The 19,231-nt window shown below is 36.3% G+C and overlaps 1 protein-coding gene across 1 annotated transcript; it reads left to right on the top strand.

Annotated features, from left to right (window-relative positions):
- The first annotated feature begins 356 nt into the window (after window positions 1-356).
- Window positions 357-7,111, top strand: LOC143571284 (DNA mismatch repair protein PMS1-like). Its single transcript, XM_077056748.1, has 11 exons — window positions 357-719; window positions 2,140-2,463; window positions 3,156-4,292; window positions 4,410-4,639; window positions 4,725-4,851; window positions 4,925-4,993; window positions 5,168-5,241; window positions 6,223-6,288; window positions 6,421-6,521; window positions 6,595-6,776; window positions 6,842-7,111. Exons 1-11 carry the CDS (start codon window positions 486-488, stop codon window positions 6,962-6,964), a joined length of 2,667 nt encoding a protein of 888 aa, XP_076912863.1. The 5' UTR covers window positions 357-485; the 3' UTR covers window positions 6,965-7,111.
- Window positions 7,112-19,231: the final 12,120 nt, after the last annotated feature.

The following is a 19,231-nucleotide window of genomic DNA, read 5'->3' as shown; positions in this document are numbered from 1 at the left end:
CCAAAAATACAATAAAATAAACATTTCAAGTTAATTCATAAGAGTATAGAGATTTAAACCCTCTTATAAAAACAAGATCAAGCATCAAAAATTCATTCAAGTGACAGCTCCTTTTATAATAATAATAAAATAAAAAAAAAATAATAGATAACTCAGAAAATCAAATTCAAGTCGACAATATACCCCTCATTAACTCTAGCATAAACATGCCATTGGCTTCGCCCGGGTTCGAACCGGAGACCTTCAGTGTATTAGAGTGACATAATAACCAACTACACCACGAAACCATTTTTGTTATGAAATCGTCCTTCCTATATAAATTCAATATACTTTTTCATTTTAATAATTTTGGCGGTAAGCCACTGAAATAAATATCTAGGGTTCCACCAAAAAACCCCTTTCAATCCAATTTCTTCTTTCCAATCAACTAAATTCATTCGATTCCATGCAAATTCACGTTTGATTCAAGCTAAAGAGTTGTTTCAATGGAACCTTCACCGGCCATGACATCTCCGTCGATAAAGCCGATCAGCAAGAGTGCAATCCACAGAATCTGCTCCGGTCAAGTGATTCTGGACCTCTCTTCCGCCGTCAAGGAGCTGGTGGAGAACAGCCTGGACGCCGGTGCCACCAGCATCGAGATTTCGTTGAAGGAATTCGGCGAAGAATCGTTTCAGGTCGTCGATAACGGTTGCGGCATTTCGCCACACAATTTCAAGGTACATTGTTTGTATATAAATGAATTAGTGATTTTGTGAGTGAAGAAGTTTTGTTGATGATGCTTAATGTTTAGTTTTTGTGTAATAACTTGTAAGTTTTATTGATGAATAAGTGATTTTGTGAGTGAAATTTTGTTGATGATTTCCAAATTTTAAGTTAGTGATTTTGTGTAATTTAAAGGTATATAAGTGTTATTGGTAAATTAGTGAATTTGTGAGTGAGAAAGTTTTGTTAATGATGTTTAACTTTTATATTTGTGATTTTGTTTGATTTCAAGGCAATTGTGTAATGACTAATAAGTTTTGTTGATGATGCATAACTTTTAATTCCTTGATTTTGTGTAATATCAAGGTAATTGTGTAATAAACTATTAAGTTTTATTGATGATTTTGTGAGTGAACTTTTTTTTTTCTTTTTGATGATGATTTTCAATGTTTAATTTTGTGATTTTGTTTAATATTAAGGTAGATGTGCTATAAACTAGTAAGTTTTGTTGATGATTTGGTGATTTTGTGAGTGAGTTTTTGTTGATGATGCTTAATTCTGTGATTTTGTGTCATTTTAAGGTAAATGTGTAATAAGCTGATAAGTTTTATCGATGAATTAGTGATTTTGTGAATGAAAAGGTTTTATTGTTAATGTTAAACTTTTAATTTTGTGATTTTGTGTAATTTCAAGGTACATTGTGTTATGGGTGAGCAATTTGAGGTTCCGAACCGCTAGAACCGGGGAACCGGAACCGAACCGCTAGATCCGAACCGTATTATTGTATTTTGGGTCCGGTTCCGGTTCTTAAATTTGGCTTAAAACGGTTCCGGTTCGGTTCTGGTTTGAACCAACGGTTCCAGTTATAGAACCGCTAGAACCGGGTTAGGTTTAAACTTTGAAGATTATATTTAGAATCCTATTTATTAGTAGGCTTTCATACTTCCATGTACGAGCAACCATCCACGTTCTCACTTTCCCGGTTACATTAAATCCTTTACAATGTCATAAACAATAATCATCTTCCACGGCCCTAAATCTGTTTTAAAAAATAATTGTTTTCTGAAATATTTTGAGTTATTCTAATACATTTTCAATCCCCTTCATTAAAATATAATATGTTGATATGATTATGTTTTATTTTATGGGTTGTCACTTGTTTCTTGCACCGTCTAATATTTCATAGTTAGAATTTTAATTGAAAACCGGTTCTGGCAAGAACCGTTTACACAAGAACCGTTTAACTCGGTTCTGAACCGAACCGGAACCATTAAAATACGGTTCGGTTCCAGTTCTTATATTTAGCATTTAACGGTTCTGGTTCGGTTCCGGTTCCGGTTCTGAACCGTTGCACAGCCCTACATTGTGTAATAGCTAATAAACTTTATTGATGATGTTTAGCTTTTAATTTTTGTGGTTTTGTGTAATTTGAAGGCGTTAGCACTTAAGCATCACACGTCAAAATTAACGGATTTTCCTGATCTTCAATCGTTGACGTTTTTCGGATTCAGAGGGGAAGCACTTAGTGCTCTGTGTAATTTAGGGGATTTAACTGTGGAAACAAGAACACAAAATGAGAAAGTTGCAACGCATTTGACCTTTGACCGATCTGGTTTTCTTACAGATGAGAGAACGACTGCACGACAGGTTGGTACCACTGTCACTGTGAAGAAGTTGTTCTCCAATTTGCCTGTGAGATGCAAAGAGTTCCATCGCAACATTAGAAAGGAGTATGGAAAGTTGATTTCATTACTGCATGTGAGTTATTCCTGTTATTTTTCGCTTATTTGCTTGTTTGTTTCTTTTACCACATATGGATTCATTTGATAATGTTCTTAATTGCCAAACCATGGTACAATACTTTGCTATGTTTCAATGTTTCTGGATTTACTGTTAATTTAAGGTCAAATTTGGTACTGAATCTTCGGGAATCTGCCTAAACGGAATAAGAAACTTGGAATTGTTAGGATCGGGTTGCAAACACACACACAAATAAACTGCATAACAATAAGAACACGAGGATTTATGTGGTTTGGTCTAAGCTGACCTACGTTCACGGGTTGCAACCATTATATATTATTATTGCTCTATGCTCTCATGATGAGGGATTGCAAGTACAAAATCTGTTTAAATAGAGACTAAACTAGGGTTACAAAGTTAAGAGGACAAGAAAACATAAGTGGACCCTAATAAAGAGATATAGGGCTGGTCCAAAACCTCCCATGTCTTCAATTGTTAAACCAATAAAACATGTCTTCGAGTAACCGGGCCTAAACTGAGGCCCAAGCCTTTACAAACCCAATAGAATTGACTCTGATTACTGCTCTTTTGGAAATGTGCTTGTAAGCTTCTTGAGTATCTTTTTCTCATTAGTAGGCTAAATTGTTCTATATTAACATCTAAAGTTCAAACTACATCTCATTTTCTATAGAATCTTGTTACCAATGCAGGCCTATGCTCTAACTGCAAAAGGAGTTCGGCTAGTTTGCAAAAACACAATTGGAAAAAACAAAACCTCTACTGTAGTTAAAACACAAGGAACTGGTTCTTTAAAAGATAATATCATTACAGTGTTTGGCATGAACACTTTTACCTGTTTGGAGCCTGTGAATCTGTCTATATCAGATACTTGCCAAGTGGATGGTTTTCTTTCTAAATCTGGTAACGGCAGTGGACGAAGTTTAGGCGATCGACAATATTATTTTGTTAATGGACGCCCCGTTGACATGCCAAAAGTCAGCAAGCTTGTGAATGAATTGTACAGATCAGCAAACTCAAAGCAATATCCGATTGCAATAATGAACTTTGTTGTTCCAACTAGTGTTTGTGATGTTAATGTGACCCCAGATAAACGAAAAGTGTTCTTATCTGATGAAGTGTCTGTTTTAATGTCGTTAAAAGAAGCTCTGTTGAAGATTTATTCACCAAATCTTGCTAGCTTCTCGGTACAGAAAGCTGATGAACATGATCGGTCTTTTTCACAGTTTTCAAAAACACAAGTATCATTAGAGGATAGTGATTGTAAAAAGGAAACTAGCAGTGATGTAATTGAAGATGAAGCTGTTAATGTGATTAATGTTGATGATTATTGTTTGCCAAAGAGAGACTTTACATTTAAATTTCATGGCGTGAAGCAAACCGAATCTGTTTCTAGTAAGAATCATACAGTTGTAACCGGCAGCACTACTTATAACCAGCAGTCATCATTATCATACAACTCAAAAACACATAAAAATGTTGATGAAAGAAAAGATTCACCTCGTTCTGCGGGTCCCATTCAGTCGCTGCTTACATCATTTGTTGCTGTTAACAAAAGAAAGCATGAAAGCATAGGTAACAACACCTTATCTGAGCTCCCGGTTCTTAGAAACGGGCCCACCGTGTGTCAGTCAGTTGATCAAAGTTTTAGTTCAAATTCCACATTTGCAAAATCTTTGGTGAAATGTCATGTAGTTGATGACTCTGATGAAGTGAACGAGTCAGTGTCAAAGTCAAAGTCTTTAGATCGTACTCTAATAGATGAATGTGATGATGATTTAGAAGTCTCTCCTGTGAAAATCGTTAAAACTTCTGGACGAGTCGACGAGGTACGAATGGTCGATATGCAATATATTATGTATTAAGAAAATTTGTCAATACTTATAATATTCTTGCTAGTTTGCCGTTCAAAAAAATAAACTTACAATATCTTGCTTTTTATGCAGGACATAATAAGAATTGAAACGCCTGAGTCTGTTTCAAAATCAGTATTAAATGCTTCATCTCCCGAGAAAATTAATGATGACGTGTTAACTCCAGATTCACCTGTGCCTTCTCGTTCTAAGATGTCTTATACAATGCAGTTTAGTATTGAGGGATTAAAGAAAAAGAGGCAGCAAAAACTAGCAGCATTTCAAGCAAGCAAACATACGCATGGAATATCAAAGACTAAAGGGTTTGAAACTGTAAAAATTTTGTGGTAATTAGTTAATTACTGCAATGTGTTTGCTTTTTAACTGTTTGTTGTTATTTACATGCAGATGTTATGCTGATGCTACATTAGAGATTTCTCAAGTGGTAAAAGAGGATGCTAAAGAAAAAGCTTTATCTGCTGCTACAAGTGAATTAGAAAAGTTATTCAAGAAAGAAGATTTTGGCCGCATGAAGGTTATTGAATGAATATTTATATAATAAAGCAGTCTGATAGTATTTAGTGAAGTAATTTTTTATTTATCTGTAGGTTATTGGGCAGTTTAATCTTGGATTTATCATTGGCAAGTTGGACCAAGACCTCTTTATAGTGGATCAGGTTTCGCCTCTTTACTACTATGTATATTTCATGTTTTTATCTGATTCTTCAACATAAAATGCCTAATCTTATTTCAAGATTGTTCTATGCATGCATTCTAGTTTGTATGCTATAAAATTTATTTTGTAGCTGACAGTTTGATGTCGTCCTTTTATGTCGTCCTTTTATGATCAGCATGCTGCGGATGAAAAATACAATTATGAGTGCTTGTCACAGTCCACCATCTTGAACCAACAACCATTACTGAGGTGAGTGTGTGCATATATATATATGTATGTATATACGTTCTTTTTAGAACCTATAGTATGTTGAGAACCGCATAAGACGTGTACATTTTGCTTCAACAAAAGAAATAAAACTGAAAAACAAATGTTTATTTATTTCTCTTGATTTTGTCTCCTCTCAAGAACTTTTTGTTAAATATATAAAAATGTGCACATGTGCATGTATATGCGCATCTATGCATCTATGTAAAGGGTAAATATCATAAAAAACCAACATACTTTCTATTTTTTCTCATAAAAGTCCCTCAACACCTTTTTACACATTAAAGTCCATCTACATGTTAAATTTGAACAAAATTGTAATTTTTTTAAAACTAGTACCTATACATCATGTTGTTCTGCTTATGTCATCATCATCATCATCATCATTGTACTCAGTAAATCCCATCAATAGCAAAGCCATGGTAGGGTCTGAGGAGGGTAAGATGTAGACAACCTTACCTCTAACCCGTAGGAATAGAGAGGTTGATTCTAGTGAGACCATGTGTTTGTCCTTTTTTCTTTTTCTTGTGCTTGTCCTTTTTTTCTTTAACTAGCGTAGCTTATATTTTTCTATCCTAGTATTTTAAAACAATTTGGATGTACTGTTTCAAGTTGTCAATTTTGTTTAAAATCAGCATATAGAACTTTAATGGACTTTTGTGATAAAAGACAAAGCATGCTGGTTTTTTTATGCCCTTTGCCATTTGATACAAGACTTATCAATATTACATTTGTCTAAAAATAAATCTTAAAAACATTGAATCTGCATGCCTTCTAGTTGCTTAAACAATAGATAGCACAACATTTAATATGGTTTTCATAGTTCTCAACTTATTATTGGCTCTGAAATGAATGTTCTGCTATTTATGTGTATTTGTTGCTTGGAGTTTTCCTTTTGGGATGTCTTCTGATACACCTTTGGTTGATAAGAGTTATTTTTTTTGTTATATGTTATATATTAAGGCCAATTTTGGTGGAGTTGTCTCCTGAAGAAGAAATAATCGCCTCAATGCACATGGATACTATCAGGTGAGCAGTACCCAAATTGATTTTCCGGCAATCATTTACAAAATGTTTTGATTTTTCATAATCTGTCTAAATACTGCTTTAAGATAGCTTTTATAACCAATCATAATACTTGTTATTCTTTTCAACTTCCAGGAAAAATGGGTTTTCATTAGAAGACATGAATGCTCCTTTTGGTCACCGTTACAAATTAAAAGCTGTCCCCTTTAGTAAAAATATAACTTTTGGTGTTTCAGGTTGCGTACAATGTTATGCTATTGTTTATATTTTTGATTTTTTGAGTATGTATTTATTTGTTCTCTTTTGCAGATGTGAAGGAGCTTATATCTATATTGGCTGATAGTGAAGGAGAATGTTCAATTATGGGTACTTATAAAACAGACACTACGGATTCAGTGTGTCCCCCGAGAGTACGTGCAATGTTAGCATCACGTGCATGCAGATCATCTGTGATGATCGGTGATCCACTTGGAAGAAACGAGATGCAAAAGGTAGTTTTTCCAACCTGTTTGACTTGTTGGAGATAAAACATTTGACTTGCTGTTTATGATTGTAGATAGTTGAACATTTGACGGGTCTACGGTCACCATGGAATTGTCCACATGGCAGACCGACAATGCGCCACCTGGTGGATTTAACGACTGTGCGTAAAAGGTCACATGAAGATGATTTAGTTTAGCGTTGGATGCATATAGTTCAGGAAGGTTGGTTTTATGATCTTTTGGTGTTCTTTCTTTTGCCTTGTTCACATGTGTGTTTTATTTCAACAGTTTTTGAGTCACCTACTGATATAGGTTTTAGAATACACCAAAAGTATTATTTGAAGGCCAATTTTGTAGTCCCATTTAGTAATTATATAATGCGCTATCTAAAGGAAAAGTTCCCTTGAACGTCTCGTCACCAAATGTTAGATTCGCAACGAAGGAATCTAACACGAGATGACGGTATGCAACTTAACAATCTATCATTGGAAACTTTCTTGTATTTTGAAGCTCACTTTAACCAAATACTAGATTCTCAGCAAAGGAATATTGCACCAGTCAAAATGTTCAACTATCATGAACCATGTAACGCAGGTTGAGTAATTGCAAAGCAACAGTGAAAATTACACACGTTTGTAGTACTTAATGAAGATGCATCGTTTAAACTTGATGATGAAATGCCACTGACTCACTGCTATGCACAATCTTCTTGTCGTCTTCTGTTCTGCATCGTGCCATTACCTCTTCGTTCACCCTAAGACTATTCACTATGGAGGGGCTTTTTCGCCTCTCCACGTCATCATCATGTAGGAAACAGGGAACCTCTCTCCATAGCGTTCTGATGTGGTTTAATTTAATGTCTCTTTACCATGTTATATATATATATCTATATATGTGTGTTTGTGAGGGAGGGAGAGAGAAAAACACATGGCCCCACCACTTTCCCCCTTCACCTCCCGTTTTCACCACGCTACCCCCCTCCCCCAATACCGCCCCTCGGTGGTGTACAAAGCCTATGCCGCCCTTTTACCCCCACTATATCGCCCATAATGAACAGCCTAATGGTTAATGCTTATTATTATTATTATCTATTTTTTTTCTAAAGTTCTTTATTTATATCTTTAATTTAGTTATTAAGTTTCTTTTTTGTGACGGTTTGATTGGTTCAACAACCCCACTCAATGAACACGTAGAGTGACGGCCTGATAAACAATTCAACTTTTACCCTCGTCAGTGGCTGACCTACAAAACCTTTTCACAGGGGCTGAAAATTTTTGGGTCAGTACGGGGTCATATATAAATTTTTTGATCCGGTTCTGCCGTTCGGATCGGGTTAACTTGGTATATAATTTCTTTTTGGTTCGGTTTGGCCGTTCCTGTTAGGTCGAATCGGGTCGGATTATATAAAAAAAATATAAACAAAATATCATTAGGAACACATAATTAAAATACAATATATCTAAAGTTGTTCTTTATGAGTTTTCATTTCTTTAAACTCTAATCAAGATATCATCTACTTTAATATTCTTAATTAAGTATTTTTCAATTAAACAAATACAACTATCGTTAAATTCTCATCACCATGACGAAACAAAAAAATTTCATGTGAATTGCGAAGGGTCCAAATTAAGGTGTTTTTTTTATTATTTTTATATTTCATAAAGTTTTTTTTATTATTTTTTTATTTTTATTTACAACCATATGTCGGCTACTTTCTTTTAAACAACCGATGTACTAAATAGATAGAATGATTGTCGATCCATTCTTTTAGAGGATTTGATCAATAATATTTATGGTTTTTTTAACAAAATATTTTGGTAGGATATCTTTATACAGCAACAAATGTTTTTCAAATATGAAGAAAAAAATGAAAGGCTTGTAAAAATTAAATTAATAAATAATGCACTAAAATACTAAATTAGGTGTGTGTCCATATTTTTACTATTGCCTTGCCCTTGGGCCCTTGGGATAATTTTGTTAAATGCTGGGCCGTGGTTTAGAGTGTAAGGCCTAAAGGTATGGAGCATACACGCCAGCCTTAGAGCCTAATATATCTTGAACTAATTATTTTAGGTCTTCTTCCTTTTTCTGCATCTGCCCTGTTTTGATGTCGCTCTATGTTCCTAAGTCTCACTAAATAAAGGAATGGAAATGGATATAGAGAAAGAGAGTGTTATGTTCCAGAGTTATTTTAAAAAAAAGAAAGTGGAAGGAAATAATAGAGTGTCTCGAGTTTCATTAAAATAAAGAAAAGAAAGAAAAGATAAATGAATAAAGAGTAAAATGGGATGGTTTTCTTTCTTTTCAAATTGAGAAGAAAATGAAGAAAGGAAAGAGAATGAAAAGAAAAAGAAAAGAAAAGCTTTCCTTTCATTTCTATTCTCTTTTTAACTTAACTCGGGAACACAACATACCAACGGCTGGAAAAACGTTGCTAAGTTACACTTGTGGTTTTGGCTGTCACACCCCGACCAAAGGCGGCGGAACATGCCGAGGTGTAACGATTGTCCATAAGCACATGACACTAATTAAAGTGACAGTATTTAATAAACTCATTTCATTTCACAACATCGAAAATGTCACATAACAATTATCCATAAAATAACCATAAACAAGATATCACAAAATATGGCAAATTGATATTGTTCATTTTTACTAATATCCTAAGGTCTTTGATGTCGTTTTCTTCACAATCATAAATCAACCAAGATACAAACCTGCAACATTTCATAAAATAAAGTTTGTCAACACAAAGGTCGGTGAGCAATTCATAAGTTTGATCATATTAGTATATAATAAAGATAGCCACAAAACTTGCATACGAAACGATAAATAAAAGTGGTAATTTGGATAAATAGATATCGCTAAACACATTAGCGACACCTAGCTATAAGGGGATGCCAAATAGTCTAGGATTTTATAGTTATCGTTAATTGCATTACGTTAACGACACCTTGCTATAAGGGGATGCCAAATAGTCTAGGATTTTATAGTTCCACCAACCAAAAGTGATAAACACATTGGCATATAAGCATAGAACACCAAATCGAGCAATTATTTAGGTAAAGTATACAACTATGTTTGTGGTTTAAGATTCAAATATAAAGCATTTTGTTGAAAAAGTATGAAATGTCACCCCCAAAATAAAAGATGAAAAATGGGGCATGAAGTACTCACCTTCAAGTGGTAAACTTGAAAGATGATAATTTGGAGATTTGTCGGAACGACGAGTTTAACGCACAATGCCTAAAAAGAAAAGAAGTCTTGAATTTAGAAAGGTTGTCTTGAAGGTCTTTAAACAAAATAAATGTTGAGAAATGTAAATAATTAAAGTTCAAGGTTTAAAATGTGACTATTTAAGAATTTATAATAATAACCCTTTAAAAATGTAAGTTTGCTCGAAACCGGGTTAAAGTATCTAACCTTAATATTTACTCAACCTATGTTAAGTAATAAGGTGGGTAAAATGCAAGAATGCAAATCCCTTTGGAATAAAGATACTAAAACGGGTTTTTTTATCGAGTGTTCGGGTTGTCGGTTCGGGTCTTGATAATTGGTCAAACCCAAAGTCAACTTTCCAAAATATTGAATGTTATGAGATAACTCAATAAAATTTAATAAGACTTAACCAAATATGTAGTTCCATTGTTTTAGAACTAACAACGCACGTTAAGTGAGTGTTCGGTTTTGTCGGTCCAAACTTTGTTATGAGATCAAGTTGGATCCAACATTTCCAAGTACTTAAGAAAATATTTAAAAATCAATTTGTAACTATTTTTAAAGAAATATACAAGTCTTGATGGCTAAAAAAAACACACTTGTGTGTCTTAAGCGAGCAAGAATCGGTTTGGTTCGGTTTCCATCTCACAACAAGTTCATAGATGGTTTCCACATGTCCAAATACTAAAGAACTTGTATAATAATGTACAAATAAAAAAATACCAAAAGTTAACAATAAAGTCTTTAAACAAAAGTTCGGTTTTCGGTTCGGATCGTGTTTCGGGTTAAGACCGAGGTAAGATTCTACAAACCCATAACCATAGAATTTGTAAAAATGATTTTAGAAACTTAGATCTAACACTAAGTATGTTTAAACAAACAAAACTAGTAACAAAGTTCGGTTTACGGTTTAAAGCTATTTACGGTTAAACCAAAGCATAGACTTTTAAAAACCCATAACCATGGAACTTGTAAACATGACCAACAAACTAAAATAAGCAAGATTAATATGTATGAACAAGTTATATAGATGTATATATATCAAGGACACGAAGTCCTCCATGAAGCCTTGCCTTATGGGGGCCGAAACCTCACCGACCGGAATCGGAGAAGTAACTACCAAAGGTAAACAAGGGGTGTATATTATATATATGTTGCACAACCATAAACAAGTATTAATAAGGCTACATAAACTAATTAAGATGAAAGACCAAAATCCTTCAAGAACACTTAAGAAGATAACCTTAAATCTTTGATGTTTGAGAGAGTTTTTTTTTTTTGAGTTGTAGCAAGGGAAAATGAAGAGGAAATGTGGTGTATATATAGGGTAATGTTGGTGGTCAAATATGGGTGTGAGACACAAGAGTTTTAATGCAAAATGGATCAAGACAAAAACACAAAACAACAAAATAAATAAATAAATAAATAAATAAATAAATAATAAATAAATAAAAATAAAAATACGATGTTTTCAAGACCCAACAAGTGTGAAACAATATTGTAACATAAATCCATTATTTTGATTATAACATAAGCTTCGGTTTACAAATCGGGTCGGTTTACATAATAAACAAATACAAAAACGAATACAAACAAGACCCGAAATTGACGAATGTCACAGTATCCCCTACTTTAGGAAATTTCGTCCCGAAATTAAGACGAAGACGATGCTGCGAACAAATGTGGATACTTCTCTTTCATTTTGTCTTCTCGCTCCCAAGTGAATTCCGCGCCGCGCCGTGATTCCCATCGAACTTTGACTAACCGAATACGGCTACGCTTGGTTCTCTTCTCGTTGCGATCCATGATCTCAACGGGTCGTTCAACCAAGACCATCGACTCATCAACATGTACTTCGTCGAGAGGTATATGGAGATTACCCTCGGCTAAGCACTTTTTAAGATTTGAAACATGAAATGTTGGATGAACACCGGTAAGTTCTTAAAGTAGTTCGAGTCGATAAGCTACTTTTCCAACACGCTCAAGGATTTAAAAGGAACAACGAAACGAGGAGCTAGTTTACCTTTCTTTCCGAAACGGGCTACCCCCTTCCAAGGAGATACTTTTAGAAGGACAAGATCGCCAACATTAAATTCGAACGGTTTTCGCCGTTTGTCGGCGTAACTCTTTTGACGACTTCTAGCGGCTAGGAGGTTCTTACGGATTCGATCAATAACGTCGGTGGCTTCTTGAACCATTTCGGGTCCCGTGATTTGAGCTTCACCGACTTCGTTCCAACTTATCGGAGAACGACATTTACGACCGTAAAGACCTTCGAAAGGAGCCATCTCAATGCTTGAATGGTAGCTATTGTTATAAGAAAACTCAATGAACGGAATGTGAGAATCCCAATTCCCACCGAAATCAAGAACACATGCTCGTAGCATATCCTCGAGAGTTTGTATTGTACGTTCGGATTGACCGTCCGTTTGAGGATGATAAGCGGTGCTAAGATCGAGACGTGTTTCTAAAACTTCTTGAAGTGAACGCCAAAAATGAGAGGTATAACGAGCATCACGGTCAGAGATAATAGTCAATGGTAAACCGTGTCGGCACACGATTTCTCGAACATAGATTTGAGCAAGCTGCTCGACAGAATACTTCTCGCGGATCGGAATGAAATGAGCAGATTTGGTCAAACGATCGATGATCACCCAAATGCTATCGTTGCCCTTTTGGGTGTTGGGTAATTTAGTGATAAAGTCCATAGCAATGTCTTCCCATTTCCAAACGGGAATCGGTGGTTGCTCGAGTAGACCAAAAGGTCTTTGATGTTCAGCTTTAACTTTTGAGCAAGTAAGACATTTAGATACGAATAACGCTACGTCCTTTTTCATACCCGGCCACCAAAAGGTAGCACGAAGATCGAAATACATTTTATCCGCACCGGGATGAACGGAATACCGAGAATTGTGAGCTTCGTCGAGTATACAAGTACGAAGGTCATCACGATTTGGAAACCACAAACGATTGAGAAAGTACAAAAGACTATCGGGTTTGGTTTCGAGTTGAAGTTCGGCTCCACATGACATTTCGTCATACATGTTACCTTCTTCAACGGAGGTACGTTGAGCTTGGAAGATTCGAATTTGAAGATCGGTTTGACTGACAACACTTAGAAGCAGAACGGATTTAACATTAACCTTTCGACTTAGGGCGTCGGCGACAACATTCGCTTTACCGGGATGGTAACGAATTTCGCAATCGTAATCACTAAGTAATTCGGCCCATCGTCGTTGTCTCATATTGAGATCTTTTTGGTAAAAAATGTGTTGAAGGCTTTTATGATCAGTAAAAACCACACATTTCGTACCATAAAGGTAACATCTCCAGATTTTGAGAGCAAAAACAACGGCACCAAGTTCGAGATCATGAGTCGTGTAGTTCTTCTAGTTGACCTTAAGTTGCCTTGATGCGTAAGCGATGACTTGACCTCGTTGCATGAGGACACAACCAAGACCTTGATGAAAGGCATTGCAAAATATCACGAAATCGTCGTTTCCATCGGGAAGGGTTAAAATGGGAGCATTGCAAAGCATGTCCTTGAGAGTACAAAAGGCTTTTTCTTGCTTCGAACCCCAATCAAATTGTTTTCCTTTATGAGTGAGGGAGGTAAGAGGCAAAGAGATCTTGGAAAAGTTTCGAATGAAACGTCGATAATATCCGGCTAAACCGAGGAAGGATCGAATTTCCGTGGGAGTCGTTGGAGTTTTCCAATCCTTAACGGCCTCAATTTTAGCGGGCAACATGAATAACTTTGTTGTTTACGATATGTCCCAAAAATTGAACTTGCTCCAGCCAATATTTGCATTTGGAGAACTTGGCATAAAGTCGTTCGTTTCTAAGAAGTTTGAGAATGGAACGCAAATGATGCTCATGTTCGGCTTGGGATTTGGAAAAGATGAGAATGTCATCAATAAAGACAATAACGAATTTATCGAGGAATGGTTTGCAAACGCGGTTCATGAGGTCCATAAACACCGCAGGTGCATTTGTTAACCCGAAGGGCATAACCAAAAATTCGAAATGTCCATATCGAGTACGGAAAGCGGTTTTTGGAATGTCTTCTTTGCGAACACGCAATTGATGATAACCTGATCGAAGATCGATTTTGGAATAGCAAGTTGCGCCTTGAAGTTGGTCGAATAGGTCGTCGATTCGTGGCAAGGGATAACGATTTTTAAATGGTGAGTTTGTTAAGTTCCCTATAATCGATGCACATACGAAACGAACCATCCTTCTTTTTAACGAAGAGAACAGGAGCGCCCTAAGGATAAAAGCTAGGAAGAATGAAACCTTTATTGGAAAGTTCTTCGAGTTGGTTCGATAATTCTTGCATTTCTGACGGGGCTAAACGGTAAGGAGCCTTGGCCACAGGCATCGCGCCGGGCACAAGATCGATTCGAAATTCAATCGGACGAACGGGTGGAAGGCCGGTGACATCATCGGGAAAGACATCGAGGAAATCACGAACAATAGAAATATCTTGGATTTTCCTTTCTTTTTTATCTTTTGTCGCCAAGAGAGCCAGGAGCGGAGCATACTTTTGGCGTAAGTATTTTTGCGATTGAGAGCACGACATGAGATTAAGCCTTCTCGAAGTAGCTTTTCCGAAGACCATAAGGATTTTACCGTTAACAAGCGGAATGCGAATGAATTTATCGAAGCAAACAACTTCGGCACGATGCAAAGATAACCAATCCATGCCAACTATGACATCGAAACTTCTCATTTGCATCGGGATGAGATCGATGGAGAATTTATGGTTAGCAAGAACGAGAGTAAAATCGCAGACGACGGAATTTATGGTGATGGAGTTCTCATTGGCGACTTCAACAGAAAACGACCGGGAAAGCTTGGTTCGAGACACAACAATTTTCGACTCAAATTTCAAAGAAATGAAACTTCTATCGGCACCCGTATCAAATAAAATGGAAGCCAAATGTTGGTTCACTAAAAACATACCGTTCACAACATCATTTGCCGCTTGAGCTTGATTAACATTCATCATGAAAGCTCGTCCTTGATTGCCTTGGTTGACTTGAGGTGCTTGCGGTGGTGGAGGAGGTGGTGCTTGTATGGCTTGGATGGGTTGGATGAGTGGTGCATTGTGTTGGGAAAGTTGAGGTTGGTAGGTTTGAACTTGGTAAGCTTGAGTTTGGTAGTAAGGTGCGGTCATGGTTTGGTTAGTAAGGATGAGGCGAGGACAATTGTTGCGGAAATGGTTAGGGTCACCGCAATTGTAGCAAGCTCGGGGTTGTTGAGGTTGGTTTGGTGGGTAAGGTGCATATCGGTGTTGAGTATTTTGGGGAAAAGTTCTTGGTTGGTTTGGTTGGTTAGGTTGGGTTCGTTGTGCGGATCGGCATGTGGTGTTGAGATGACCAAGTCGGTTACAAATGGTACAATGGCGACAAGGCATGTTTGGTGGGTGATGGAGTTTGCAAATGTTGCATAGTGGGGCGGTACCGGTATAGGGTTTCCGGGTTTGGGGTGGAATTTGGGTTTGTTGTTGAGGTTGGGGTTGGGTAACGGCATAGTTTCGGTAGTTGGTTTTGGGTTTCTTCTTGTTGTTATTATTGTTGTGACGGGAAGAGTTGGAGTAGTTAATGGCTTGTGGTGCGGGTTCAACCTTGGCTTGTGGTGCGGGCTCGGGTTTGGCCTTTTCGTTTGGTTTCTTGAGGGTTAGGGTACCCGCTTTCACATGATTCTCCGATAGCGCACCGGCTAGAGTAATGGCATCCTCAAGATTCACGGGTTTGCTACTCATGACTGAGTCCCGGATTTGCATAGGTAAACCCCCAATGTATTTGTCAAGCTCACGCTCAGCCGGGGTAACCAAATGAGGGACGAGAATGCTCAACTCGTGGAAACGGAGTGAGTAAGCGGCGTTATCACCACTATCTTGCTTGAGGTTCCAAAATTCCTCCTCAAGCTTTTGAAGTTCGTGTTTGGGACAAAACTTCTTCATCATGAGTGCCTTGAGGTCGGACCATGGAAGAGCCATAGCCGCTTCCGACCCTTGGAGATGCATGACACTACCCCACCATGTTAGAGCGGTTTTTCTAAACATGCTTGAAGCGAAATTTGTCTTTTTAGCTTCGGGGCACTCGCTATATCTAAACACATTCTCCATAGACTCGAACCATTGCAACAAGGTAGTCGCACAGTTCGTACCCCAGAATTCGGTTAGGTTGGCACTAGTAAATTGCTTATATGGGTAGGATACGGGTTTGGGTTCAACGGGTGCAACAACGGGTGGAGGAGGCTGGGTAGCTTGGATTTGAGTTACAAGTTCGGGAATCACAGCGGCCATTTGCTTGATGATAAAAGCAGCCATACGTCGGTTGGTGCTCTTGCGCGGTCTTAGTGGAGGCATGCTAAAAGATTATAAAGAAATGGAATAAGTTTTAGGTAAAAAAGAAATGGATATGAGAGTGTATAAAATAAGAATAAGGTGAAGTTAAATTTTCTTTTTGATTGTGAATCCTAGAGTTAGTGAAGAGTAGATGTTAGTGTTAGATAAAATATAAATCTTTGTATATAAACAACAAACTGGAAACAATCGTAAATGATTTTGAGATTTTAAGGGGTTAAAACTTAAAAATTTGAGATTTTGAGGTTTATAGAGTCGGAAAATCGTACATGAACCACCATGATTTGATATTCCAACTCAAAAAAAAATTTTATAAAACACAACGTTGGAGTCTAAAAATGTGCACGAATCACCGCAATTTTTTTTCATGTTTTCGACTCAAATAACGATAATAACACCATAAATCGGGATACAACGTCATGTCAAAGCACTAGTCCACGAATCACCGTAGTTCTATTGTTTTGACACCGAAAAATTAGGATGGCGACCGGAACGCTCGCATTCGACTACTTAAAGTATTCACATGTATAACATGGTTTGTGGCCTAGTAAATGAGCACTATAATCCCACCATTCCAGGTAAGTAAATCACCTTCGATTCTTGGAATCTTTTTGTCAAATGGTCGTTTTATAATGTCTCGCTTCCTATGAGGGCTACAAACCCGATATAAATGCAACCTTTAAGGGATTATAAACAACGGGATCCAAGTTAATCTTGTAATCCATAAAACACAATGAAAATCTACTTTTTGCGTTTTAAGGTAAGGATACCTTGGAAATACTATGAAAGTGTGTGTATGTGAACATTTGGGATATTGGTGAATTTTAAACAAGTTTATAAAGAATATGCGATATGAACAATCAAAATAGAGTAAACACGTATGAGCACACGTATAGGACCCTAAGCATAACAATACTAGGTCGTTACGTCTAACCACCTATCCTATTGTCATGGCTCTGATACCAATCTGTCACACCCCGACCAAAGGCGGCGGAACATGCCGAGGTGTAACGATTGTCCATAAGCACATGACACTAATTAAAGTGACAGTATTTAATAAACTCATTTCATTTCACAACATCGAAAATGTCACATAACAATTATCCATAAAATAACCATAAACAAGATATAACAAAATATGGCAAATTGATATTGTTCATTTTTACTAATATCCTAAGGTCTTTGATGTCGTTTTCTTCACAATCATAAATCAACCAAGATGCCTTTCATGTAGTCTTTTTTTTTTTTGCACGTCTAACTTCTCGTTAGTTGGTGCTTTATAAACTTCCGGCGTTATAAAAAAAAAGAAAAGGAAAAAAAAGAGCGCGGTGCTGTCGGTGCATCATGCATAATCGACTACCAATACTCAAGATGTTGAAACACAAGAAGCCCTGAAGTTTTACGAGACTCGTTAGTACAAATTTGGTCATCAGCATACAAACTGGTCCTTTTAACTCAACATCCCTTTCTATATCTTTCAATCCAAAATTATACTAAAATTCACTATATATATATTTAATTAAATAATATTTTTATATACTTTTAGTATTACTTTTTTTCTGCCTTCACTCACAACTATCTTCAAAATATATATATAAAATTATAGGGTGTTACAGGAACTTTTTAAATATACAGAAAAATTACTGTGTTTCTCTATTCACAACACCTTAAACCGCTCTTTAAATATAAAAACCCCGCTCAAAGAAAATAGCGGACATGAAGAGAATGTTCAAGACTCATCACTCAACAGTGCACACAAGTTATATCAAGCTTTGAACCATAATTTACATCATGATCAACAATTCAAACTAAAGGAGCAAACGACACGAAAGACATGTTTCTGTCTTTACAAGATCGGTCTCTTTATAAGATTTTGGAGCAAATATTATTTTAATGGGAGCAAACAAATTTAATGGATATTATAATAAGAGGATACATTTAATATTTTTCAGTTAACTACCACTAACAGATGATAGATCACAGATTCTCGTTTGATGTAGGCAATGCATTTGCTCATACATTAATGGATATTATAGTAAGAGGATACAAACAAGTGTGCAGCGGTTAGATAGTTCCAAAAATGATACCAGTATTATGGGCCAACATTCAGTTTATTTTTAAACAAATGACCTTCAATTGCATAACGTTTGTTTTTAAGAATTATGATGACCCTACAGCTTAAACACATCGTAAATCACACTGAAATTCAAATAATGACGAAAACTATTAATTAAAATATTTTTACATTTCTTTATTTTACATAAAGAAGCATCTTAGTACAATATTAACATATTGATATCTAAGTTGGGATATACTAGACTTTCTATTGTTTTTTCTTTCTGAAAAATGACTTTCACTTGTTAAAGTGGTTAAATTAAGTCCGAAGAAGTGACATTTGTAAAGATGACCTTTAGAGCATAATAATATATAGAATTGAAGTCTTTTATTGAATCTCAATGTGCCAACCCTTTCCCTAAACATTAACAATAATATTTTCTTGGAAATTTAAATCCATACCAAATGTCACCATATGCTTCTGTATGAATCGGAAGAATGCGAGAACTTATTAATCAGGATTATTGATTTTTAATACCCCCAACTTTTGCTCATTTAACACTCCTAATTAACAATTTGTCTCCTACCACCCTCAACTTGTAACCTTTTTTCTTCTGTCACTCCCGAACTTAACGAACCCTAACCCCGTTAGTTTTTTTTTCGCTGACGTGACATGTATTTAATGATGTGGCACTTTTTAGAAAGTTGGGGGTCCATGCCTCCACTTCATCATCTTCTCCACAAAATCATAACCTCTAACCACCACCACCATCACCCACTTCCTCCTTCCACATAAAAACCCTAATCCGACGACGTC

This window comes from Bidens hawaiensis, unplaced genomic scaffold (assembly GCF_021521415.1).
Source record: "Bidens hawaiensis isolate Kalapana, Puna unplaced genomic scaffold, B.hawaiensis_p1.1 tig00025332_1, whole genome shotgun sequence".
NCBI lineage: Eukaryota > Viridiplantae > Streptophyta > Magnoliopsida > Asterales > Asteraceae > Bidens > Bidens hawaiensis.
The sequence above is the reverse complement of the archived record's forward strand: the minus strand, read 5'-3'. Positions and strand labels throughout refer to the sequence as shown.

Bases quoted from the DNA above. Each gene is read 5' to 3' on its own strand.
- LOC143571284 (XM_077056748.1), top strand. From the start codon at position 486: ATGGAACCTTCACCGGCCATGACATCTCCGTCGATAAAGCCGATCAGC. The intron at 4,852-4,924 runs GTTATTGAATGA...ATTTATCTGTAG, and splicing joins AAGATTTTGGCCGCATGAAG to GTTATTGGGCAGTTTAATCT. The intron at 5,242-6,222 runs GTGAGTGTGTGC...TTATATATTAAG, and splicing joins AACCAACAACCATTACTGAG to GCCAATTTTGGTGGAGTTGT.